At 43.3% G+C, this 27786-nt stretch overlaps 1 protein-coding gene across 1 annotated transcript; it reads right to left on the reverse strand.

Moving 5' to 3' along the window:
• Positions 1 to 9529: 9529 nt before the first annotated feature.
• BSX (brain specific homeobox) lies at positions 9530 to 12246 on the reverse strand. Its single transcript, XM_054294912.1, has 3 exons — positions 11976 to 12246; positions 11056 to 11252; positions 9530 to 9775 (listed from the first exon to the last, which is right to left on the reverse strand). Exons 1-3 carry the CDS (start codon positions 12244 to 12246, stop codon positions 9530 to 9532), a joined length of 714 nt encoding a protein of 237 aa, XP_054150887.1.
• Positions 12247 to 27786: the final 15540 nt, after the last annotated feature.

Consider the following 27786-nt stretch of genomic DNA (forward strand, 5'->3'; position numbering starts at 1 on the left):
TTAATTTAGGGCAAAGCAATCCCAATTCTGCCCTTCCTCATGGCCTTTCTTCAAACCCTCCTAATGAGCAGGAATTTGTTGTATCTGCCCCTTGGACTCACAGCTGGAAGTTCAGGACATTTTGGGGAATATTGAGAAATGTTAAGAATATTTTGGGAAGCCTTGGTGGAAGAACCATTGTCCAATATGGGGCCACAGGTCAGGCTGCAGGGGAAATGTTTTCCATGACATTTTTGTCATCCAATTCCATCTTCTGGACAGAACCTTCCTCTTCCTCAGCCTCTTTCCCCTCTCCTTTGGGCACTGCCAGCCTGGGAAATGTTTCCATGCTCTTCTTTCCTACTTTTTTTTATTTTTAATCCAAACCGTAACACTTTGAAGCATTTCTGCTCTGGGCACCTCAACTTGTTGTTCCTGCTTAAAAGTGATAATCCCCCCTTAATCCAAACCTCAAGTGCCTGTTTTAATGAAACCTTCAGATGAATATCAAAGAGCTATTTACTCGTATCTAATATTTTAATTAGATTATATTCTCAATTTAACCCATTAAACCCCCTTTGATGAGCTCCATGTTCAGTGTTTAGCCCCAGATGCTGGAGGTAATGAATATTGGACCTTTGATTTAATGAGAATTTCTGCCTTTCCAGCCTGACTCCCTTTGTATCCCCTTTTTTTTTTTTTTTTTTTTTGCTTTTCTGGCCTATAGAATTCATTTAATTGAAGAAGTCTCTTATCAGCACACATTAAGGAACCTAAATTAGCATCCCTTTTCTGATGAGAAAATGCAAGCAGACATTTTCTCTTTGATCTGAGGGCTCAGTTGAAGTAGGCAGCAGCCCCCGGAAAATGAGCTGATGGCTGCATTATTTGTGTGCCATGCAGATGTGTCCATGTGGTGCAAAATGCTTAATGTCTTAATTGATCGCCTTCCTCCCTGGCTCCATCCTCCTCCTCTCAGAAATTAACCCAGAAATCTGTTCATTTAGTGGTTTTTTTAAAATAAAATAATGAATTTTTAGGAAATATTTAAATATTGAAGCTGTGCGAAAGTTGGATGTGATGCTGCAGCTGGAGGAGCGCATTTTAAAAATATTTTTATCATTATTTTAACAACCACTTATTTTTTATAACACTGCTTATGATCATCTCACAAACCATTTAGAAATTCTGGTGGTTTGGGTGTTTAAAATCCCACAAAATGACATTTTTACATGGAAAGAAAAAATTTTAACCTAACTCAATACAAATTCAGATTTTCCCTGCACTTCACAGATATGGTGGCACAAAAATAAGAGGCCAATGAGCATCCAGCTGCTTAAAGTCAAAGGCCAAAATTTAATGTATTTCAGATTAGGAAGGCAAGATATTTAATTAAAATCCAGCCTTAAATGTTGAATTAATTATGAATTAATTATTGAGGGAGGAATCTGTGTGCAGCACCCAATGGAAATTCCCAGTATTTTCTTGGCAACACCTTTCCAGTGCCATCGTTTCTCAATATTTGAGGTTCTGGAAGTGTTGCAGCTGAGCTCACCTTCAGTGGGCCAAGCCTTGGTGTCAGTTCTACCTAAAAAATGTTCCTGTAATTAAATCCCCATTGCATTTCTTCCAAAAATAACCAAAGTTGGTTTCCCAGCCCCTCACAAAAGGCATGAGCATGTTGATGGCACCATCAAGAACATTAATTTAATCATTAAATGCATTAAACAAGGTAAAACCTCACAGCCACCATTCCAGCTGTAAAAATGAGATGAGGAATGAAACCAGATGAGGTTTTGCCCAAGTCCTGCAGTCCCTGGATGCTTCAGACAGCCACCAAGGAGCTCTGCTGTCACAAACTTGATTGCTGCTATTTCCTCCCAGAGAGGAAATAGCCAAAAAAATCCTTTTTTTTCCCCTAAATTTTGATTCATGTTAAACCAATGAAATGCAGGGTTTACCTCTGATTTAGACTGTGCTTTGTTTTTCCCTCACATCACTCCTGTATCTAATACAAAAAAAAAAAAAAATTCCATGTGAGAAAAAGCAGGAATGTGGAGAAAGGAGCAGCAGCTCTGGTGTGAGGAGGAGGAATGGCTTCAATGGTTTCTGGAATGGTTTCAGTGGTTTCTGGAATCGTGTCAGTGGTTTCAGGAATGGTGTCAGTGGTTTCAGAGGTTTCAGGAATGGTTTCATTGATTTCAGAGGTTTCAGTGGTTTCAGGAATGGTGTCAGTGGTTTCAGAGGTTTCAGGGATGGTTTCAGAAATTATTTCAGTGGTTTCAGGAGTGGTTTCTGTAGTTTCTGGAATGGTTTCAGTGATTTCAGTGATTCCAGGAATGGTGTCAGTGGTTTCAGGAATGGTTTCAATGGTTTCTGGAATGGTTTCAGGAATGGTTTCGGGAATGGTGTCAGTGTTTTCAGGAATGGTTTCAGTGGTTTCTGGAATGGTTTCGGGAATGGTTTCGGGAATGGTGTCAGTGTTTTCAGGAATGGTTTCAGTGATTTCTGGAATGGTTTCAGGAATGGTTTCAGGAATGGTTTCAGGAATGGTTTCAGTGTTTTCAGGAATGGTTCCAGTGATTTCTGGAATGGTTTCAGTGGTTTCTGGAATGGTTTCAGGAATGGTTTCAGGAATGGTTTCAGGAATGGTTTCAGTGATTCCAGGAATGGTGTCAGTGGTTTCTGGAATGGTTTCAGGAATGGTTTCAGTGATTTCAGTGATTTCAGTGGTTCCTGGAATGGTTTCAGTGTTTTCAGGAATTGTTTTAGGAATGGTTTCAATGGTTTCTGGAATGGTTTCAGTGGTTTCTGGAATGGTTTCAGGAATGGTTTCAGGAATGGTTTCAGGAATGGTTTCAGTGATTCCAGGAATGGTGTCAGTGGTTTCTGGAATGGTTTCAGGAATGGTTTCAGTGATTTCAGTGATTTCAGTGGTTCCTGGAATGGTTTCAGTGTTTTCAGGAATTGTTTTAGGAATGGTTTCAATGGTTTCTGGAATGGCTTCAGTGCTTTCCTGCAGTGGTTTCAGGAATGGTTTCAATGGTTTCTGGAATGGTTTCAGTGATTTCAGTTGTTACTGGAATGGTTTCAGTGGTTCAAGAGGTTTCAGGAATGGTTTCAGTGGTTTCTGGAATGGTTTCAGTGGTTTCCTGCAGTGATTTCAGTGGTTCCAGGAATGGTTTCAGGAATGATGTCAGGAATGGTTTCAGTGCTTTCCTGCAGTGGTTTCAGGAATGGCTGAAACATGAGCAGCTCACCTTCACTCCTGCCACCACAAACCCGGGTGATAAAACCTTAAAACTGACTTTTTCCTTGAAAAATGCACCCTGCCAGGGAGAAAAGCCACTGTGGGTCAGGATCACACATCTGCCCCCTCCTGCCTTGCCGGGGATTAACGATGGGAGCGGCTGCACCACCCCTGCAGGGCAGCCACCAGGGGCACAGCCACGATACAAGAAATCTAGAAATAAATCTGAGAAACAAGAAATCTAGAAATAAATCTGAGAAACAAGAAATCTAGAAGCAAATCCAAGAAGCAAGAAATCTAGAACAAATCCAAGAAATGAGATATCTTGAAACAAGGCAACCCCACGAAACGAGAAATCTAGAAAGAAACCCAAGAAACAAGAAATCTAGAAACAAAGAAAATCAATAAGAAATCTAGAAAAATCAAATATCTACGAGATCTAGAAACAAGATCGATAAAAGAAACAAGAAATCTAGAAATAGATCCAAGAAATGAGAAATCTAGAAACAAGATAAACCAAATAAACGAGAAATCTAGAAACAAAACACAAAAATAAGAAATCTAGAAACAAATCCAAGAAATCTAGAAAGAAAGCCAAGAAACGAGATATCTAGAAACAAAATAAAGACATAAAGAAATCTAGAAAAATCCAAGAAATGAGAAATCTAGACATGAATCCAATAACTTTAGACATTTAGAAACAAATAAATCCAAGAAACAAGAAATCTAGAAACCAAACAGACATAAGAAATCTAGAAAAAATCCAAGACATTAGAACTCTAGAAACAAGACTAGATCAATACAAGAAACAAGAAATCTAGAAGTGAATCCAAGACACAAGAGATCTAGAAACAAGATAAACCCAAGGAACAAGAAATCTAGAAATAAATCCAAGAAATTTAGACATTTAGAAACAAGATAAATCCAAGACACAAGAAATCTAGAAACAAGATTAATACAAGAAACAAGAAATCTGGAAACAAACCAAAGAAACAAAAAATTTAGAAACTAGATAAACCCAAAAAGCAAGAAATCTAGAAACAATATTAATACAAGAAACAAAAAAATTGGTAACAAGATGAATCCAAGACACAAGAAATCTAGAAACAAGATAAACCCAAGAAACAAGAAATCTAGAAATAAATCCAAGAAATTTAGACATTTAGAAACAAGATGAACCCAAAAAGCAAGAAATCTAGAAACAAGATTAATACAAGAAACAAAGAATCTGGTAACAAGATGAATTCAAGAAACAAGAAATCTCAAAACAAATTCAAGAAACAATCTAGAACCAAGATAAATACAAGAAATCTAGAAACAAACCAAAGAAACAAGAAATTTAGAAACTAGACACACCAAAATACCAAGGAATCTAGAAAAAAATCCAAGAAACAAGACATCTAGAAATAAATTAAACTTAAGGAAAAAGAAATTTAGAAACAAGATAAGCCCAAGACCAAACTCGGCCCCTTTTTAAGCCAGGACCATCCTGGCAGGAGTTTGCAGTGGGTTGAGGTGATGCTGTTTGTTGTTGGGAGTAAAAGAGAGGGAAAGTTCCCTCAAGATGCAAGAAATCTGGAAACAAGATAAACCAAAGAAACAAGAAATCTAGAAACAAATCCAAGACACAAGAAATCTAGAACCAAGATCAATACAAGAAATCTAGAAACAAACCAAAGAAACAAGACATTTAGAAACTAGACAAATCAGAAAACCAAGAAATCTAGAAACTAATCCAAGAAAAAAGAAATCTAGAAATTAGTTAAACCCAAGAAACAAGAAATTTAGAGATAAGGTAAACCCAAGACCAAACTCAGCCCCTTTTTAAGCCAGGACCATCTCTGCAGGAGTTTGCAGTGGGTTGAGGTGATGTTTTTTGTTGTTGGGAGTAAAAGAGAGGAAAAGTTCCCTCAGGATATCAGTGACAAAAAATGCACTGAATCCAGCAGAGAGAAATGAGAGAAATCATTAAAAATATTTTACGTCTTGCCCTGGTCGTTCTGGGCTTGGCCATGGGTTATTTACACCTTCCCCACTTCCTCCATGTGTGTGCAACAGCAAGAAATTCAAATTATTTGCTCTATAAATACCCTTAAAATCTATATCTGAGCTGCTTTTATGGAGTTCTGGATATAAAATTTAAAAGTTTGGGTTGGAACTGCTTTCCAAACCCAAAAAAGTTCAAAATGTTTAAGGCAGCATGCAGGGAAATGCTCAAAACGGAAACAGAAAGCAAAGGTTCATGGCAGGGTTTATAGATTGGGGTTTGATTTTCTGTGACGAAAACAACAACAAAAAAAGCATTAAGCACTTGTGAATTAAATTAACCGCCTGAACACAATCTCATTTCAGAACAACTCACTGAAGAATTTTGATGAAAAATAGGAAATCCACCGACATTTCCTGTTCCCAGCAATGATTCCCTGCGAGTCTCTTCCACTGCAGAATTCTCCAACATTCATTTTATTTTTTATAAAAGAGAGAGAGCTCAAATCTCTCCCATTCTCCTCAAGCTTCTTGGGAAGAGCAAGGAAAAATCGGCTGCTTGGAATAAGTCAGGATCCAAGAATAAAACCTCATTTCATTTATACCAAGTTAAAAAGTCTCAGAGTAAAATCTCATTTCATTTATACCAAGTGAAAAAAAAACTCTGAATAAAACCTCATTTCATTTATTCCAAGTCAAAAAAATCTAAATAAAACCTCATTTCCTTTATTCCAAGTGAAAAAAACCTCTGAATAAAATCTCATTTCATTTATACCAAGTCAAAAAATCTCAGAGCAAAATCTCATTTTATTTATATCAAGTGAAAAAAATGAAACCTAATTTAATTTATTCCAAATCAAAAAAAATCTCTGAATAAAACCTCATTTACACTTACTGCAAGTGAAAAATTCTCATAATAAAACCTCATTTCATTGATTCCAAGCGGAAAATCTCTGAGTAAAATCTCATTTCATTGATTCCAAGTGAAAAATTCTCTGAGTAAAATCTCATTATATTTTTCCAAGTCAAAAAAATCTCTGAATAAAATCTCATTTCATTTATCCCAAGACCAAAAATTCTCAGAGTAAAATCCCATTTTATTTATTTCAAGTCAAAAAATCTCTGAATAAAATCTCATTTCATTGATATCAAGTCAAAAAATCTCTGAGTAAAATCTCATTTTATTTATTCCAAGTGATAAAAATCTCTGTAGAAACAAAACTCTGCCTGCCCAGCCCTTCCTTTCCCCAGAACATTTCCATTCTGCAATAACCCGTTCCCAAAACGTTGCCCAGACTCTCTGGAAATTCCATTTTTCCATCTCCAGCTGGGCCGGAGCTGCTGCTGACACTGGGGATTTCTCTGGCAATGTTTCCTTCATTTCTCTCAGTTTCAGGGATTTTTTTTGCACCAAACTTTGTGGGATAAACAAATTCCCAAAATCTTCCTGTTCCCTGCGAGGATGGGATGGGGATATCCCTGGGAATGGGAATATTCCCATTCTGCCGGTGTGGGATTGGTTTTTTTATCTGATTTTTAGCTTTGATTTTCAGTCGAGGTGCCTAAAACCATCCAGAGGTTGTGGGGTTTGTTTTATTGATTGGCAAAAATATTTTGGGAAGGGAATTCCTGGAGTGGCAGGGGAGCAACAGCAAAGATTTGAGGGGGTTTTGAGTCGTATTTTGACTTTTTTCTCATAGATCTGACACCACAGAGCAGAGCCAGCACAGCCCCGAGCCATTCCCGACCATGGAACAGCAGCAGCAAACGTGGTCCAAAATAAATCCCATAAATATCGTGTGGATACCATAAATATAATGTGGACCTCATAAATATCATGTGGATGCCATAAATATCATGTGACTCCCATAAATATCATATAGATTCTATAAATATCATATAGATCCCATAAATATCATGTGGATTGCAAAAATATCATATAGACCCTATAAATATAATGTGGATCCCATAAATATCATATAAACCCGATAAATATCATATAGATTCCATAAATATAATATAAATCCCATAAATATCCTGTGGGTCTCATAAATATCATATAGATCCTATAAATATAATGTGGATCCCATAAATATCCTATAAACCCTATAAATATCATGTGGATGCCATAAATATCATATAGATCCCATAAATATCATGTGGATTGCAAAAATATCATATAGATCCTATAAATATCACGTGGATACCATAAATATCATGTGGATCCTATAAATATCATGTGGATCCCATAAATATCATATAAATCCCATAAATATCATGTGGATCCCGTAAATATCATATAAACCCCATAAATATCATGTAGATTGCAAAAATATCATATAGGTCCCATAAATATAATGTGGATCCCAAAATTATCATATAGATCCCATAAATATAATGTGGATCCCAAAATTATCATATAGATCCTATAAATATCGTGTGGATCCCATAAATATCATATAAATCCCATAAATATAATATAGATCCCATAGATATCATGTGGATCCTATAAATATCATGTGGATCCCAAAAATATCATATAAACCCCTTAAATATCATATAAATCCCATAAATATCATATAGATCCCATAGATATCATGTGGATCCTATAAATATCATGTGGATCCCATAAATATCATATAAAGCCCATAAATATCATATAAACCCCATAAATATCATATAAAGCCCATAAATATCATGTGGATCCCATAAATATCATATAAACCCCATAAATATCATATAAACCCCATAAATATCATATAAACCCCATAAATATCATGTGGATCCGATCTCAATTTTAATAATTCCCGATGAAACCAGCGGGGGGGGAGGCTGACAATAATCCCAGAGCAAAATACACAGAAAAAATGTGAATTTTCCAGGTTTTTAAATTCCCATCTCTTCCCTGCCCATGGGATTTGGGAAAAGGGGAGAAACCAAAGCTGGGAGTGGCATTTCCAGCCAGCTCTGCTTCAAACCCCGCCGAGAAACGTGGTTGCTTCAAAAATCCTAATTTTTAGGGAGATTTGTGGCATTTTGTCGATGAAAATAATTGTCCTGAAAGGATTTATTTATGAAATATCCTGAAAGAATTATTTCCTGGATATGTGGATGGGTATTGGGGGTTTTCTTCTAAACACAATGTGCGATTTTTATTTTTCATGTAAAAAATTAGAAAGGCAGACTCACAAAATAAAATAAAGGAAGCCGACATACACATTTCAATCATCTGTATTTTATATATTAAACAGGAAATTTAAACGTTTTCCCCTCACAAAACGACGTGTCCCATCATCCAAAATGCCCTGAAAGTGCTAAGAACAGCAGACAAACAAATGGAATTCTCGAGGAAAAAAAAAAAAATATATATATATATATTAAAGAAATAAATTAAATAATAGAAAAAATAAATTAAATAACAGGAGGAGACACCGCTGCTGCAGCAGGGGATGCTGAGCCAGAATTTTCAGCAGAAATTTCCCAGGAAAATTCTGGGAAAATTCTCCTCCCCGGAGATGCTGAACCTCCACCTCGCTCCCTGCGCGTTTCCCAGCCTGCAGCTCAGCCCGAAACCAAAATTAATTATAAAAAAATCAGGATTTACCTGGAAATGAACCCAATTTCCCCGGCAGGGAGGGAAAGGCAAAGCGGGGCTGCTCCGGCTGAGCGCAGGGAGGGGACGGGACCGCAACGCGGGACCCGCTCCGGGGCTGTTTCACAGGAAAATGGAATTATCCTTTTAATCCACATCCACACCTTTAAACCGGGCAGGAATCGCTCTGCCCAAACTTCTCCAAGCTGTAGAAAATTCCTTTTTTTCTGGCTGGGAGCGCCGTTTGCTCCGTGCAGCCGAGGCGACATCGAGTTCTTGGTGATGCTCGCCCTTCACTCCCCCACAGCGGAATGAAATAAATCGGAATTTTTTTTTGCCTTACCTGTTTCTTCGGAGGGTTTTTTCTTACAATTCTTTTTATTTGGAAGCTCTCGAGTCGGAGAGCGTGGGGAGAGCAGCGAGAATTTCGGGATTTTGGGGAATAAAGTGTGAAAATTTGCCCTGCCTGCCTCTCCAGGAACCACAACACTCTGCCACGAGTAGACATTTATTTTACACCCCAAAAAGTTCGGGGAACGAGGAAAACTCCGACAATTCGGAGGGAAGGGGGGACCCTAAAACAACCTCGGCTCCTTTCTCTCCGCAGATTTCCGAGCACTGCCCGACCTTGGGGTGATGCTGGGGGGACATCAGAGGAGGGGAAGGGGCTGCCCCGGTATCCGCGCCCCCTTCCCGAGCCCTTCGGGGGCCGAGCGGAGGCTCTAGAGGCGATGGGGACAGATGTCCCCCTCCTCCAGGATGTCCACCTCGTCCTCGGGGTCCTGCAGCACGAAGGGGCCGGGGGGGCCCTGGCGGGGCTGGGGCGCGGCCGCCTCGGGCAGCTCGGGCTCGGGGGAGCTCTGGCTCTGCTCCCGGCTCTCCTCCCCGGCCGCGGCCTTGGGCTCGTCCTGCGTCTTGCGCAGCTGCTTTTTGTGCTTCATGCGGCGGTTCTGGAACCAGGTTTTCACCTGGGGGGGAGGAGGGGAAGCGGGGGGAAGATTGGGGGGGGGGGGGGGGGGGGGGGAAGAGGGAGAAAAAGTGGTAAAAATTAAAGGGAGGAGGGTGCAGGGTGTGATGGATGTGGGGATGATGGAGGGGATGCGGGGAGGCTGAGTGGGTGGGATGCGAGGATTCAGAGGGGATGGGATGTGGAGGGTGCTGGAGGGTGCTGGAGGGGATGCTGGAAGTGATCCGGGGATGCTGAGTCGGTGAAATGTGGGGATTCAGAGGGGATGGGATGTGGAGGGTGCTGGAGGGGATGCGGGGATGCTGCACCGGGCGCTGGCTTGTTGGAAATTATCCGGGGGTGCTGAAAGGATGTGGGGATGCTACTCGGGATGTGGGGGATGTGAGGATGCTCCTCAGGATATGGGGATGCTCCTGGTGATGTGAGGATTCTCCTTGGGGTGTGAAGATGCTGCTCGGGATGTGGGGATGCTGGACCCATGGGATGAGGGCTGGCTGGGGAGAGGTGCCGGGGACAGGTTGCTGGAAATGATCCGGGGAATGCTGAAAGGATGGGATGCTCCTCGGGATATGGGGGATGCTCCTCGGGGTGTGGAGATGCTCTTTGGGGTGTGAGGATGTTCCTGGGGATGTGGGGATGCTCCTCGGGATGTAAGGATGCTCTTTGGGGTGTGAGGATGCTCCTGGGGATGTGAGGATGCTCCTCGGGATGGGGGGATGCTCCTTGGGGTGTGACGATGCTGCTCGGGATGTGAGGATGTTCCTGGGGATGTGGGGATGTTCCTCGGGGTGTGAGGATGCTCCTGGGGATGTGAGGATGCTCTTCGGGATGTGAGGATGCTCCTCGGGATATGGGGATGTCCCTCGGGGTGTGGGGATGGTGCTCGGGATGTGGGGGTGCTGGATCCGTGGGATGAGGGTTGGGAACAGGTGCCGGGGACAGATTGCTGGAAGTGATCTGGGGAATGCTGAAAGGATGGGATGCTTCTGGGGATGTGGGGATGCTCCTGGGGATGTGAGGATACTCCTCGGGGTGTGAGGATGGTGCTCGGAATCTGAGGATGCTGCCTGGGATGTGAGGATGCTCCTGGGGATGTGAGGATGCTCCTCAGGATATGAGGATGCTCCTCGGGATGTGGGGATGCTCCTGGGGATGTGAGGATGCTCTTTGGGGTGTGAGGATGCTCTTTGGGGTGTGAGGATGCCCCTGGGGCTGTGGGGATGCCGGACCCATGGGATGAGGGTTGTGGACAGGTTCCAGAGCCAGTCCCCTCTCCCTCACCTGCGTCTCGGAGAGGCTGAGGGCCGTGGCCAGCTCCAACCGCTCGGGCGTGGACAGGTAGCGCTGGACCTCAAACCTCTTCTCCAGGCCGGAGAGCTGCGAGTCGGAGAAGACGGTGCGGGCTTTGCGGCGGCGGCAATGCTTCCCGGGCAGCTCGGCGTGAGCGTGGTGCTGGAACAGCGCCGGCACCGGCATCCCTGGGGGGACACACCGCGATGGGCCGGGGAGAGGGGACCGGGAAAAAGCCCCGGAATGCCGGGCTTGTCCTGCCGCGGCTCGGGGTGGGCGCTCTCCCTCCCTCTTTGAATTTTTTGTGGTTTTTTCGTTGATTTCGTTTCTGAGGTCGATTGATCGGTTTGGGTTTGGGGGTTTTGTTGTGATGAAAACGAGGGGGATTTTCCAAGAGCCCGTCCCGGGGTGGTGAAGGGAGTCACAGGATGGGATGCGAGGCTGGCGCGGGCACCTGAACCCTCCCGGCGGGGAAACCACAACGAAATGGGCACGGAAAAAAACGGGAGAGCCCTGGAAAAGCCTGGGAAGGGGGAAACGATCCTTGGCAGCCCCGCTGGCACACGGCTTGGGAAATTTGGGAGGTTTTGTCCTTGCAGAGCAAGGAACGGGCAGAGCCGGGAGCGGGAGACGAGCGGCGCAGCCACAGCGGGGCTGCTGGAGATGGAAAAGCGGAGCCCGCTTGGACAACGAGAGGGAAAAGCGAGGTTTTATAAAATAAAAGCGGTTTGAAAAAATAAAATTAAAGGCAAAGAGAGGGAAAACCTCGAGGTTTCGGACACCGGCTAACGAAGCGGCTGCCCCGGGGCGAGCAGCCAGGGATGCAGGCGGGGGATGTCAGAGATTCCTGGCAGCCCCAGAGCGGCTCTTCCACCCTCGTCCCCACCCGGACTCCCCGATCCGGCGCTTACCCGAGGTGGTGAGGAAATAGGGGTGGTGGTGGTGGTGATGCTCCGGCTTGTGCAGGGCGGGGTGCGGGTGCGGCGCCAGCAGGGTCGGGGTGGGCATCAGGGGGTACCCATAGTCCAAGAGGGGCACGCGGGAGGCCAGCGAGCCGGGGAAGTGCTCGGGGGGCACCTCCCGCAGGGCTTTGGGCTTGTGCAGCAGGATGTCCTCGATGAAGAACGACGTGGGCCGGCCCGTGGACACCGGCAGCACCGGAGAGGTGAAGTTGAGGTTCATGGCCCCGCTCGGGCTGCGGGGGCACCGGCAGGGGCGGCCGGCGGGGAAGAAATAGAAGTGATGGTGTCAATAAATAAAGAAATAAATAACAATTTTAAAAATCCACAATCAAAATAAACAGCGATAATAATTTTTTAAAAAAAGGGAATCCCCCAGGCAGAAACAAACCGAGCTGCGGGAGCAGAGACAGGGGCGGCCGGCAGGGAAGAAATAAAAATGATGATGTCAATAAAGAAATAAAGATGATTTTTTTAAAAATCCGCAGTCAAAATAAACAACGATAATAATTTTTAAAAAAGGAATCCCCCAGGCAGAAATAAGCCGAGCTGCGGGAGCAGGGAGAGGGGGCGGCCGGCTGCACCCAGGGCCGGCAGGGAAGAAATAAAAATGATGGTGTAAATAAAGAAATAAAGATGATTTTTTTAAAATCCGTAGACAAAATAAACAACGAAAATAATTTAAAAAAAAATGAATCCCCGAGGCAGAAAGGAGCTGGCGGAGCCCGGGGAGGCGAGGCGGGCGCGCCGGGGATGCGCGGGGCGCTGCGCGCCTTTGAGGCGCGCTGGGAAGGGGGACGCGCGCTGAGCCAATGGCGAGCGGGGGGGGCCGGGCCTGCGGGGCCACCCAGAGCACCCCGGGGGCGACGAGGGGGCGAGGAGGGGGCGACAAGGGGGCGAGGAGCCGGCAGGACCCGCAGAGCTCCGCAGCGTCCCCCGCGCATCGCTCCGCACCAGCGCGCTCAGCCCCGCTCCCGGCGTTTCCCCCCAAAACACGGCGGGATCTCCTCCTTTTCTTATTTTTTCTCCCCCTTTTAAAAATAAATAAATAAAGAACAAAACTTGGGGGAAAATAAAGCAGCGCTTCTTTCCCACGCTCCGCTCCCAACCTGTCCCCGCGCACGCCGCTTCTCCCGTCCCTCTCAGCTCTCATCCCATCATCCCAGCACGGTTTTGTTCCCATCCCTTGCTCCCATTTCCCATCCCTTCCCCGCTCTCTGTTACGCCAACACTTTTTTTCTTTCCTTTTTTTTTTCCCTTTTTTTTTTTTTTTTTTTGGGGGGGGGGCGTCTTTCCTCTGTTTGTCTTTTTGGTTTTTTTCTTTTTGCCTTTCCTCACCCCTCTAATCTGCGCCATTCATTTCCCCGGAGTCAATTTGCTCAAATGAGGGTGATACACCACATCATAGCCGAGATAATTTCGGTTCGCATCTCGGCAAATTGCTCTAATTATTGATGTTAAACTCAGGGAAATTAAAAGAAGGCGCTTCTCCTTCATCTCCCGATTTTAAGCTCTAATTTGTTGAAATCGAGTTGTCATCACAATTCCAATCACTCCCGTTAATAGTAAAAGTGTTCTAATAGAGGCAGAATTCGCACAACCCATGCTATTAGATAATTAAGAAAGATGTTAGAAAGACAAGTGCTAATCCTTGGGCACACGGACAGCGCTTCCATCTGATCCAGCAGGTAGAACAAATTAATTACCCGAATCAATTAGTCCTAAAAGTACAGTTCTCCGGCAAGTGCAAGCCATGCCTTCCATATGGATGAGCTGGTAAATGGCAAATAGATGAGGAAAAAGCCGGGAAAGAATAGAAACGGCGAGCGCGGCGCTTTAATGAGAGCGCGGCTCGCGGGTTGGGCGGCGGTGCCAGCCCCGGGCCGGGACAGCGGGGGCTCCTTGGGCAGCTGCCGAAATCGGGAAATTGGGGAGGGGGCGGCCGGAGAGCCCCCGATGCCAGCAGGGAACCCCAGGGAGGGTTTGTGCCCGCTGGAGCCACACCCGCGCTTTGTGCGGTGCGGAGTGACCGCGGACAGGCAGAGCGCACACACCCCAGCAGCGTGAAATTATGTGTATCAAATAAAAATATCCGCGGTTCTGTCTTTGTTTTATGCGTTATATTTGTATTTATATCGCGTTTTATTGTCTTATGTGTGGTTTTTTATATTTAGAAATATATATATTTATATTTATACACAGATCCTTTCCTGCAGAGTACCTGATGCAGGAAAGCAGGAGGAGTCCCCCAGGACTGGGGGGAAATCTCAGCTCCTCTCCCTCTTTTTCCCCAGGAAAAATAATTTAAAAAAAAAACCAAAAAAACCCAAAAATACACCAAAAAAACCCCACAAAACAAACTAACTCAACTCTTCTCTTCTCTTCTCTTCTCTTCTCTTCTCTTCTCTTCTCTTCTCTTCTCTTCTCTCCTCTCCTCTCCTCTCCTCTCCTCTCCTCTCCCTCCTCTTCCCCAGGAAAAAATAGACAAATAAATAAATAGATAAATAAACAAATTACTTGATAAAAACCTAAATAGATAAAGGCAATAATCCTGTTGCAGCGGCCCCTCCTGAAATGACCATCAGGACTTTTTGGCCGAAGGATTTTGAAATCCAACTTTCAGCGCTGGAGCAATTGGGCGGATGGACTCAGGGTGATGAAACGGGGCTAATGCCCCCCTGCTAATGAGGAGTGTCTGTCTAAGCTGCTTGAGGAGCCATTTCATCAGCTGGGATTGCTCTGCCGCGGGGGCCGGGGCTTCTCCCTCCTCCTGGGGGGTAAATTCGGGTATTTAAAGCAGAGCTGAGAGATCGGAGCTGTGTCACCGCAGCCAGGCTGGGTCACAGCTCCAAACATTGGCAGGGCTGAATTTTGGAGTTTCTGTTTTTTGGGGGCGCAGGGGAGTGAGGCAGAGCAGGAAATGGGGTGAGTCCTGGTGTTCATTTGCAGCAAAACTCGTCCCCAAATTGGGCAGCGGCACTCCAGGCACCACAGCCTCTCCCTGCTGCTGTTTTGGGGCAAGAAGCAGAGGGGACAGACCCCATCTGTGGGGAAGGGGGAGGATGGCAGCCCCAGGAAGGGAGATCTCCCCTGCAGTGCTCACATACAGGGATTTTTTTTAAATTTAACATTTCACAGCTCTTTGTGACAGAAATGGGGTGCCAGGTATGTCTGGTGCTCTTTGCCCCAGAAGTTTTTCCCTGTTTTTCCCCATTTGTTCCTGGGGTGATGGGACCCCGCAGAGTGGATTCCATCCAGGGACCCCCAAACACACCCAGGAGCAGCCCCTGGATCCTGGATCATCCCTTTGCCAGGCTGGACAGACAGACAGACACAAACAGACGCTCTCCCTACACACCCCATCCCATCTGGTGCCAAACTCTGGGAGAACAGAACCCGTGGAGGGGTCACCAGCAGGGACTGCCCCAACCTGCAGGGCTGGGACACGTCGGGAGGGACAAACAGAGGGAGGAGGAGGAGGAGGAGGAGGAGGAGGAGGAGGAGGAGAAGGAGAAGGAGAAGAAGGAGAAGGAGAAGGAGAAGGGGAAGGAGAAGGAGAAGGAGAAGGAGAAGGAGAAGGAGAAGAAGGGTTGGGGGCAGGACAAGGATCAGGATCAGGACCAGGATCAGGATCAGGATTGGGATCAGAATCAGGACTGGGATTGGGATTGGGATCAGGATCAGGATCAGGATCAGGATCGGGACCAGGATTGGGATCAGAAACAGGACAAGGATTGGGATCAGAATCAGGACTGGAATTGGGATCAGAATTGGGATCAGGACCAGGATCAGGACCAGGATCAGGATAAGCCAGGGAGAAGCTGCATCTTGGGCTGTTTCACTCACTGGGTGTTTCCCTTTCCATTTGAGGGGGACCAGAATTGTCCCTTTCTCCATCCCCCCTAAACCCCTTGAGGGACTCTGCAAATCCCAGCCTGGCACACCAAACAACTCAGACCTCCTGATTTTTCTCTAACCACAGCCACACTGCTGTGGAGCTTGTCTCGTGCTCCTTCAATGAAACAAAACTGATTTTTACAGAATAAAGAGGTTTATAAACTTGCTGGAAGTGATGCACCCCATTCCTGATTTAATAACACACGTGCTTTGCTTAGATAAACCCCAACCATCATCACTCGCACACTTAAGATCATTTGAAGACATCACAGGCAGAATTTTACCCAGGAAAACAGAAATGGATTTGACTTAAAACCTCGGGGGTCATTTCAAAGGTCAGCCTGGCTGCATTGATGCTGGCAGCTTTATTTCAGTGCGCTGCATTAGGGATAAATTTGGCGTGGTTTAAAAATACAGGCACTTACCTTGAAGAGGTAAGGCAGCTCGGGAGCCCGGCCTTTTCATGCCTTTCAAGACCAATCCACTCCAAAAGGAAGGGTTAAATTAAAAACAGACAGCCTTGATAGGCTCCAAATGGGAGCCTGGCTGCAGCAGAGAGGGCTGAAGAGCCGGGGCTGATAGCCACACGTGTGACACGAGAGAGGGCTTTCAACACAAAGCTTGGCTTAATGGAGAATGTTCCTGGCTCGCTGCTTCAGGCTCAGCCACTTCCCATCCCCGAGTGCCTCTGCTGCTGGGGAGAGGCAGAAACACTCCCCAGCCCCTCTCCCCACCCCCAAATCTGCCTTTTCTCCCCACGCTCAGGCTCAGCTGGTGCCCTGTGGGAATCCAGGAGTGGGGTGGGTGTTGGTGGTGAGGGATTTTATCAGTCCAGCTCAGCTGAGACAAAGTGGGAACCCCTGGAGCACCAGGTTGGGGCTGCACTGGAAATTTTATGCAGGACAGGGCTTTGAACACAAATTAATGGAGAATGTTCCTGGCTTGGTGCTTCAGGCTCAGCCACTTCCCATCCCCGAGAGGCAAAAATACTCCCCAGCCATTCTCCCCATCCCCATCCTGTCTGCCTTTGCCCAAATCTGCCTTTTCTCCCCAAGCTCAGGCTCAGCTGGTGCCCTGTGGGAATCCAGGAGTGCGATGGATGTTGGTGTTGGAGGATTTTCTCAATCCAGCTCAGCTGAGATGAAGTGGGAACCCCTGGAGCACCAGGTTAGGTGCAGGAGAGGGCTTTGAACACAAAGCTTGGCTTAATGGAGAATGTTCCTGGCTCGCTGCTTCAGGCTCAGCCACTTCCCATCCCCGAGTGCCTCTGCTGCTGGGGAGAGGCAGAAACACTCCCCAGCCCCTCTCCCCATCCCCAAATCTGCCTTTTCTCCCCAAGCTCAGGCTCAGAAATCCAGGAGTGGGGTGGATTTTGGTGATGGAGGACTTTATCAATCCAACCCACCTGAGATAAAGTGGGAGCTGTCACTATAGGACACCAAAGAACACAAGCGCACACCGCTGTTCTCAAGGTGAAGGAAAAAAAAAGTTTATTTTCTGACTCCAACATTTATAGATTTCCAAAAGTGACAGTGGATTGGACAGTGACAGTGCCACCTCTCCAATGACACCGGACAAACCAACAGCCCATCAAATTTCTCCTCCTCCACAAAGGAATGCAAAACAATGAGTTATTTACACGATGTGGACACGCAGCTCTCTCAAGGTAAAAGGAGAATTGTAAATTTCTGACTCCAGCATTTATAGATTTATAGGTTTATAGATTTCCAAAAGTGACGGCGGATTGGAGGGTGACAGTGCCACCTCTCCAATGACACTGGACAGACCAACAGCCCAGCAACTTTCTCCTCTTCCATAAAGGAATGCAAAACAATGAGTTATTTACAGAAAGTGTGTTAGAAAGTTCACCACAATAATGTCAACATCAGAAGGCTCAGAAAATCTTAAAATCCAGGGTGACAGGAGCCCCTGGAGCACCAGGCTGGCGCTGCACTGGAAATTTTGTGCCATTTCAGCATTGCCACAGAGGAACGGGAGCTGAACTCCTCGTGGGTCCCTTCCAGCTTGGGATATTGGGAATATTTCTGCTGGAAAGCCCTCCAGGAGAGCTCAGAGGATGGGTTTGATGTTGTCTCCAGGCTGAGAGAGGCAAAATGAAGCTTCAGAGAGGAGTTTACCCCCTAATCAGGGTGGGTGGAAAAGTCCATCCAAGTTTTCCAAGGCTCAGAATTCCTCCCTCGGCTCAAACCCTGGCACTGCCCAGCCTGGCACTGCCCCTCTTCTGTGCTGAGAGGAAGAAAAGCCAGAATGGGAACCGGAGGGGAAATCAGCCTGGTGATTTATCCCCAGGCAATAAACACTCGGGTTAAAAGCCAGCTCTGTGTAATTCTGAGAAAATCACTGAACCTCCTCAAAAAGCACAGCAATTCCAGGCTAAAGTGCAGGGGAAAAGCACAGGGCCATGGAAGTGCTGCTGATGGGAGGAGGTTCTGAGGCAGAAAGGCTTTTCTGAGGTTTCTGTCCCACCAAGAGCTGCAGGAATTTTGGGGATAAAAAGGGATGAAAATTGAAAGTGTAAAAAGACTGTAGCTTCTTACACAGCTCAAACCCAGCTATCCATGGGTGGGCTCAGCAGTTTCAGTCTCAAATCCAGAATTTTATCTCTCTACTGAGGATTTGCCTCATTATCTGATAACCCTGAGCATTTCATCAGGGCAGAGAATAAAAGCAGAAACACTGACAGGTCTGATCCAAACACTTCCCTTAAAAGTGACATTTATTAATTGAGACCTTCTTCATTCCCAAAGAGCTTCAGCAGGGTGAGCTGGACATTCTCAAAACCCTGCAAGATAGATTTTCTTTTCTTTTCTTTTCTTTTCTTTTCTTTTCTTTTCTTTTCTTTTCTTTTCTTTTCTTTTCTTTTCTTTTCTTTTCTTTTCTTCATTTTCCTTCCTTCCTTCCTTCCTTCCTTCCTTCCTTCCTTCCTTCCTTCCTTCCTTCCTTCCTTCCGCCACTTCCTTCCGCCACTTCCTTCCGCCACTTCCTTCCGCCACTTCCTTCCTTCCTTCCGCCACTTCCGCCACTTCCGCCACTTCCGCCCCTTCCTTCCTTCCTTCCTTCCTTCCTTCCTTCCTTCCTTCCTTCCTTCCTTCCTTCCTTCCTTCCGCCACTTCCTTCCGCCACTTCCTTCCGCCACTTCCTTCCGCCACTTCCTTCCTTCCTTCCGCCACTTCCTTCCTTCCTTCCTTCCTTCCTTCCTTCCTTCCTTCCTTCCTTCCTTCCTTCCTTCCTTCCTTCCTTCCTTCCTTCCTTCCTTCCTTCCGCCACTTCCTTCCTTCCTTCCTTCCGCCACTTCCGCCACTTCCGCCACTTCCGCCACTTCCTTCCTTCCGCCACTTCCTTCCTTCCCTTTTTCTTGTCTGTTCTTTCTTTCTTCCTTCCTTCCCTCTCTCTCTCTCTTTCTTTCTTTCTTTCTTTCTTTCTCTCTCTCTCTCTCTCTCTCTCTCTCTTTCTCTTTCTCTTTTTCTTTCTCTCTTTCTCTGTCTCTTTCCTTTTCTTTCTGTTCCTTTCTCTTCAGAAACCATCAGAAACCAGGATGGACCCTCAGAACTTTCCCTGTTTTCAATAATTCTCCTTTTCCCTTGGTTCCCTCTCAGTTCCTCCTTGCCCATCCCTCGGGGCAGGGCTGATTATTCCACCCGGTGCCATCTGCGCTTTGGGATCTGGGCTAATCCTCCGCTCTGGATAAATCCATTCCTGCTCTGTGCTCCCTCTTTGTTGTTGCCTTTATCCCACCAGGGCTCCGTGCTCTGCTTTCATTCCAGCTGTGGAACAACCAGCGGCACATCTGCACCTTTGATTCCTCCTTTTTTGGCACTAATGGCTCGGGACCTCCCTTGTTCCCGGATTGTGTGGTGTCTGAGCCGTGCCCATCCTTGTCTGTAACCTCTGGGGTGGGATAATCCTGCTTTTCCCTTTCTTCTCCACCCAACTTTGATTTATTCCCTTTGTTTTCCTCCTGTTCTCTGTGGCTTCCCTCTGATTATTTGCCACACTCTGCTGCTCCATGGAAAACCTTTCCCACTCAGAGAAACCCCTGGAATAAAGAAATAAATAATCCCAATCTGGAGTAAGTGAGGAGTTCACTTTTATAAAAACCACCAGAAAAAATAATCCCTAAAAAATCCCTAAAAAAACCCCCCAAAAGTCCCTAAAGAAACCCCAAAAAATCCCCCAGTTAATGAATGCAGGTAACAATCTGAGCCTGAAGTAATGAGTGGGTCTGGGTCTGTTTGAAAATCAGATTTTTCTCCTCATTTTTACTCTGCTGCTCCATGGAAAACCTTTCCAACTCAGAGAAACCTCTGGAATAAATAAATAATCCCAATCTGGAGTAAATGAGGAGTTCACTTCTACAAAACCCACCAGAAAAAAAAAATCCCTAAAAAACCCCCAAAATTCCCCCGTTAATTAATGCAGGTAACAATCTGAGCCTGAAGTATTGAGTGGGTCTGAGTCTGTTTGAAAATCAGATTTTTCTCCTCATTTTTACTCTGCTGCTCCATCCAAAACCTCTTGTGCCTTTCCCACTCAGATAAACCCCTGGAACAAATAAATGATCCCAATCTGGAGTAAGAGAGCAGTTCACTCCTATAAAACCCACCAGAAAAAAAACCCAAAAAATCCCTAAAAAACCCCCAGAAAATCCCCCAGTTAATTAGTGCAGATAACAATCTGAGCCCGAAGTATTGAGTGGGTCTGGGTCTGCTTGAAAATCAGATTTTTCTCCTCATTTTTACTCTGCTGATCAATGGAAAAGCTCTCCTGCCTTTCCCACTCAGAGAAACCCCTGGAATAAATAAATAATCCCAATCTGGAGTAAATGAGGAGTTCACTTCTATAAAAACCACCAGAAAAAAGAAAAATTCCCTAAAAAACCCCCAAAAAATCCCTAAAGAAACCCCAAAAAATCCCCCAGTTAATGAATGCAGGTAACAATCTGAGCCTGAAGTACTGAGTGGGTCTGGGTCTGTTTGAAAATCAGATTTTTCTCCTCATTTTTACTCTGCTGCTCCATGGAAAACCTTTCCAACTCAGAGAAACCTCTGGAATAAATAAATAATCCCAATCTGGAGTAAATGAGGAGTTCACTTCTATAAAACCCACCAGAAAAAAAAACATCCCTAAAAAGCCCCCAAAATTCCTCCGTTAATTAATGCAGGTAACAATCTGAGCCTGAAGTATTGAGTGGGTCTGAGTCTGTTTGAAAATCAGATTTTTCTCCTCATTTCTGCTTTGCCATTAAAATGGGATAAAAGGCTGGGAAAGGAATTCCCTGTCATCCCATCGGGACAAACCTCAGCCACCAGAGCACAAAAACCTGAATGGTTTTAGTGAAAATGAAACCACCAATACTTTGAGCCCTTTTTAATCCACTTTTTTTCCTTTCCAGCTTTAAAATGTCTCGTTCTGAAGCCTCAAAAATAAAAATCTGCCCTCCAAGGCCAGAGAGAGATGTTGGGAGCATCCAGACGGAGCCCACAACTCCTCCCAAACCCAGCTCTGTGCCAAACACACAGAAAACACCCAACCTGTGGCATAAAAAATAAAAAAAAATCCCCTTTTCTAAGCCTTTAAATTATATTTGGTCATCACAATGAATACAGAGTAAGGAGGAGTGGTTATAACTGGGGAATGAGCACGTTCATCTCCAGATCTCAGCTCTCGTTTCTGGGTTTATATTTTGAGTTTTCCTGTGGTTATTCACAAACTCTGAGCTCAGATTTTCTAGGCTGCAGTTAAAAGCTCAGTTTGAGTGGGTTTCATGAATCACTTAAGCCTCAGTGCACTTGGTTTGGCTTTTTAAGCACACAAATTTCTCCATCACCTTCTGCAACCCAAAGCCCCACCTGAGATGTTCCAGCATCACCTGCACAGCGGCACAATCCCTCATTAAAAAGAATTATCCCATTAAATTTTATACCAACCTGTGACATTAAAAATCCACTTTTCTAGCCTTTAAATTATATTTGATGCACCACAATGAATACAGAAGGAAATGAGTGGTTATCAGTTGGGGAATGAGCACGCTTATCTCCAGATGCCAGCTCCCATTTGTGGGTTTATATTTTGAGTTTTCCTGTGGTTATTCACAAACTCTGAGCTCAGATTTTCTAACCACCATTCAGGCTGCAGTTAAAAGCTCAATTTGAGTGGGTTTCATGAATCACTTAAGCCCCAGTGCACTTGGCTTGGCTTTTTAAGCACACAAATTTCTCCATCACCTTCTGCAACCCAAAGTCCCACCTGAGATGTTCCTGTGTCACCTGCACAGCAGCAAAATTCTTCATTAAAAACAATTGTCTCACTAAATTTTAGGCCAACCTGTGGCATTAAAAATCCCCTTTTCTAAGCCTTTGAATCATATTTGATTCACAATGAATACAGTGAGGGAAGGAGTGGTTATAACTGGGGAACGAGCGCATTTATCTCCAGATCCCAGCTCTCATTTCTGGGTTTGTATTTTGAGTTTTCCTGTGGTTATTCACAAACTCTGAGCTCAGATTTTCTAGGCTGCAGTTAAAAGCTCAATTCTAGTGGGTTTCATGAATCACTTAAGCCCCAGTGCACTTGGCTTGGCTTTTTAAGCACACAAATTTCTCAATCACCTTCTGCACACCAAAGCCCCACCTGAGATGTTCCAGCGTCACCTGCACAGCGGCACAATCCCTCATTAAAAAGAATTATCCCATTAAATTTGATACCAACCTGTGACATTAAAAATCCACTTTTCTGAGCCTTTAAATTATATTTGATGCACCACAATGAATACAGAAGGAAATGAGTGGTTATCAGTTGGGGAATGAGCACGCTTATCTCCAGATGCCAGCTCCCATTTGTGGGTTTGTATTTTGAGTTTTCCTGTGGTTATTCACAAACTCTGAGCTCAGATTTTCTAACCACCATTCAGGCTGCAGTTAAAAGCTCAGTTTGAGTGGGTTTCATGAATCACTTAAGCCCCAGTGCACTTGGCTTGGCTTTTTAAGCACACAAATTTCTCCATCACCTTCTGCACACCAAAGCCCCACCTGAGATGTTCCAGCGTCACCTGCACAGCGGCACAATCCCTCATTAAAAAGAATTATCCCATTAAATTTTATACCAACCTGTGACATTAAAAATCCACTTTTCTGAGCCTTTAAATCATATTTGATGCACCACAATGAATGCAGAAGGAAATGAGTGGTTATCAGTGGGGGAATGAGCACGTTCATCTCCAGATCCCAGCTCTCATTTCTGGGTTTACATTTTGAGTTTTCCTGTGGTTATTCACAAACTCTGAGCTCAGATTTTCTAGGCTGCAGTTAAAAGCTCAATTCTAGTGGGTTTTATAAATCACTTCAGCCCCAGTGCACTTGGCTTGGTTTTTTTAAGCACACAAATTTCTCCATCACCTTCTGCCCACCAAAGCCCCACCTGAGATGTTCCAGCGTCACCTGCACAGCGGCACAATCCCTCATTAAAAAGAATTATCCCTCATTGCAGCACAATTAATCTTTGTTTTCTTTCATGTTTGCCCCAAACAGATTGCAAAAACAAAAAAAAAAACATACAATAAAATAGAGAAAAAAAAATCCCCTTTTTGATGATCAAAGGGAGAGATTGGTTCCATTACTTGCATTAGGCAGAGTTGGCTGTGCTGTGGCCTTCAGAATAAAGGCAGAAATGTACTTTAGAAAGATCTGAGTAACACACTTTGCTCCAAACATTTCTGTATTATGTGGCTTCTTGACCCTTTCAGCTTCCTCGGTATCTGTGCACTTTATTTTAAGCACTGCAGAAGTGGATGACAGGTCCTGGGGGGGAAAAGGGGAGGAAAAAAAAGAGACAGAGAGAGAATCGAGTCAGCATCTCACAAATGCATCTTCAAATAATGCTTTAAAAGTGGAAATTGCATTTTGAAATGGCATTTTGGCCATTGCCAAAGGGGAGGGGCTGGAAGTGAGGGGAGGGTGTCTGATGTCCGAAACACTTCCTCACATTGGTCGATATTAATTTAATATTAATTCTAAATTTGATTTTAAATTTAATATTAAAGGGAACTATTTAATTGTAAAGGGAACTATTAAAATGTCATTTAAAATAAGGAGTGATGGAGGTGGATACTCCATAACAAACCAATAACAAAATATTTAGATGATTTTTCAAACCCATCTTTTGATTCAGCCCAGCTATTGCTGAGATTTGATTTTAACCTGATTTCCTGCACAAAATAAAAGAAAATAAAGAAAGAATTGGCCATTTGCAAAGGTGAGGCATTGGAAGTGAGGGGATGGTGTCTGATGTCCAAAACACTTCCTTACATTGGTCAATGTTCATTTAATATTAATTTTTAAATTGATTTTAAATTTAATATTCATTTTAAAGGGATGCATATATAATATGTATATATATACATCCCCCATGTATTTTATATATGTATATAATATACATCTATTGTATATATAATATATGTATATAATATATTTATATATAATATACATAATATAATATATAATATAATGTATATAATACAGAATAAATGTGTAATATAATATATATAACATATATATTATCATAGATAATATAATATGTATAATACATAATAAATATGTTCTATAATATACATAACAATATATAATATTATATATAATATTATGGATATAATATATAATAAATGTGCCCTATAATATATATAGCTAATATATAATATGAGTATAATATATAATAAATGTATTCTGTAATACATATAACAATATATAGAATATAATATATAATGCAATGGATATAATAAATAACAAATGTGTTCTATAATATATATATAATATATTGTGTATACTATATAATGTGTTCCATAATAGAATAATATATAGCTGCATAAATGATAATATATAATATAATGTGTATAATACATAACAAATATGTTATGCAATATATAACAATATATAATATATAATATATTGTGTATAATAAATGATACACATATTTATATATGTGCATAAAATATATATAAAATATAATATGTATATATATAATATATAATGTATAATATATATACTACAATATAATTATATATATAATATATATAATATGTAATATATATATAATATATGATGTCTATAATAAATAATACATATGGTTTTTGATCTTCATAGTTGATGGTGGAGATGCTCAGTGCAGTGAAATCACCACGTAAACAATGCAAAAACCAAAAGAAAATAAAGGGTTTTCTGCCCAAATTTTGTTTTATTTTGAGTTTGGAGGGACCTGGCCTTGGCCTTGGCAGAAGAGTTTGCCCACGGCTATTGGAAAATAATGTGGGAAATTAAACTTACAAGGCAAAGGCCATAAGCTTGGAGGCAGGGAACCAGCCAGAAACACGGGAATCAAGGAATCATAGAAAATATTCCCCAAATATTGAGGAGTTTTAGGATTTTAGGAGCTGTCTCCCACTCCCAAATAAAATCTCTGTGTGTGCATTTCCTGACAGACATCAACCCTTCAAACCCCAAACAACTCCAACTCCAACAACAACAACAAAAAAAAGAGAATTTTCCAGTTTGCATCCTCCAGCAAGCGCAACCTCGCTCCCAACACACATTAAATTCATTTAGCCTAGTGCATTTTTAATAGACATTATTCATCTATTACCTTAATGAGCCTGCTGAAAGCATATTGCCTCCCAATTTTCACAAAAGCAGCCAAACCCCGCTGCAGCTTTTTCCCCTTTTGCCTCCCAAGGCAGCAGCGCCGAGGGGGGAAGGAAGAAAAAAGCCACCGAGGCAGATAAGGTTTTTATTCTGTGTCACAACACTACATTAAGAATAAAACCTTCCACTTAAACACTTAAATGAAAACATCGAGAAACTAATTTACCATTTGTAACCACATGATTTAAGTAGGAGCAGCTTTAATTTTCTTCCCATTTTCCTCATATTCAATGTGAGCCCACATTAGATTTCACTGGCTCAAATCACAACACTTAAAGCCACTTTCATTTTCTTTTTGATTAAATAATTGAAATTCCTGTCCACTGCCTGCACTTTACTAGCACACAAATTTTCTGTGTAAAGATAAATACTCTTTTTTTTCTCCCTTCGCTGCCTGGAAGCTTTTTCTTTTTTGGGGGGGGCTTTTTATTTTTTTTTTAATTTTCCTTCAGTTTAATCTTAAAAGCAGGCAAGGTTTCGCTTATTGATGGTTTCCATAAAATGGATCAGTACTCCATTCACCTATTTCGTGGAATTATACCTCTCCCATTAAGTGATTGTTTGGAGAAATTATGGAAAGCCATCTTCTCTAATTTAGCCGCCATCCAATCCTAAAAAGGACAGGAAAAAAACCTGGATCCTCCTCTGCTTGCTCCCCTCTGCCATCCATTAATGCCCCAAACCTGGAGATTTATTCCAGCTTTTCTCCCAATTAGGGGCACAAGTTTTATTAATGCTCCCTGAGAAGTTATTCCCCACCAAATCCAAGGAAATGGGAGGGCTGGAAAAGGGAATTTCACAAATTCTGGGATTCGTGGATTGGAAAAGGGAAAATCACAAATTTTGGGATTCATGGGGGTTTCTGGGTTGGAAAAGGGAATTTCACAAATCCTGGGTTTTCATGGATTGGAAAAGGGAATTTCACAAATTCTGGGATTCATGAGGGTTTCTGGGTTGGAAAAGGGAATTTCACAAATCCTGGGCTTGATGGGGGTTTTTTCTGGATTGGAAAAGGGAATTTCACAAATTCTGGGTTTCAAGGAGGTTTCTGGGCTGGTCTGACGAGCAAAGGACTCTGCACGAGTTAATTCTGATTAATGGAATTCAGATTTGTGTGGCTGGCTGAATCTGGGCTTTTAGTGCATTGGGTGTGGAGCAAAAAATAGAAATATTTGTGTGTATTATGGGAAGGGAGGGAGGGAGGGAGGGAGGGAGGGAGGGAGGGAGGAAGGAAGGAAGGAAGGAAGGAAGGAAGGAAGGAAGGAAGGAAGGAAGGAAGGAAGGAAGGAAGGAAGGAAAGAGAGAAATAAATTAAGGGTAAAATGAAGGAGGAAAGAAAGAAAGAAAGGAAAGAGAAAGGAAGGAAGAAAGAGGAGAGAGAGAGGAGAGAGAAAGAGAGAAAGAAGAGAAGAGAGAAGAAAGAGAGAAAGAAGGAAAGAAGGAAAGAAAGGAAAGAAAGAAAGAAAGAAAGAAAGAAAGAAAAGAAAGAAAAAAGAAAAAGAAAGAAAGAAAGAAAGAAAGAAAAGAAAGAAAGAAAAAGAAAGAAAGAAAGAAAGGAAAGAAAGAAAGAAAGAAAGAAAGAAAGAAAGAGAAAGAAAAGAAAGAAAGAAAGGAAAAAAGAAAGAAAGAAAGAAAGAAAGAAAGAAAGAAAGAAAGAAAGAAAGAAAGAAAGAAAGAAGAAAGAGAAAGAAAAGAAAGAAAGAAAGAAAAAGAAAGAAAGAAAGAAAGAGAAAAGAAAGAAAGAAAGAAAGAAAAAAGAAAGAAAGAAAGAAAAGAAAGAAAAGAAAGAAAAAGGAAGGAAGGAAGGAAGGAAGGAAGGAAGGAAGGAAGGAAGGAAGGAAGGAAGGAAGGAAGGAAGGAAAGAAAGAAAAGAAAGAAAGAAAGAAAAGAAAGAAAGAAAGAAAGAAAGAAAGAAAGAAAGAAAGAAAAGAAGAAAGAAAGAAAGAAAGGAAGGAGAAATCGCAATTAAGACAACTTTAATTTCCATATAACACACTAATCCCACCCCACACCATTTAGAAACCTTCCTGCCAGTGTTCACCACGCATTTTCTGATTTAAAAAAAAATAAATTTACAAATAACCCCAAACTTCCAGAGGCAAATTATCCCCACCTAGGCCCAGAAATCAGAGATTTCCCTGCGAACGAACCAAGGC

This window comes from Melozone crissalis, unplaced genomic scaffold (assembly GCF_028551555.1).
Source record: "Melozone crissalis strain CALT ecotype California unplaced genomic scaffold, PUWL_Pcris_2 ptg000372l_1, whole genome shotgun sequence".
Taxonomy (NCBI): Eukaryota; Metazoa; Chordata; class Aves; order Passeriformes; family Passerellidae; genus Melozone; species Melozone crissalis.

Bases quoted from the DNA above. Each gene is read 5' to 3' on its own strand.
- BSX (XM_054294912.1), bottom strand. From the start codon at position 12,246: ATGAACCTCAACTTCACCTCTCCGGTGCTGCCGGTGTCCACGGGCCGG. The intron at 11,253-11,975 runs GTAAGCGCCGGA...GTGTCCCCCCAG, and splicing joins CTATTTCCTCACCACCTCGG to GGATGCCGGTGCCGGCGCTG. The intron at 9,776-11,055 runs GTGAGGGAGAGG...CCTCCCCCCCAG, and splicing joins TCAGCCTCTCCGAGACGCAG to GTGAAAACCTGGTTCCAGAA.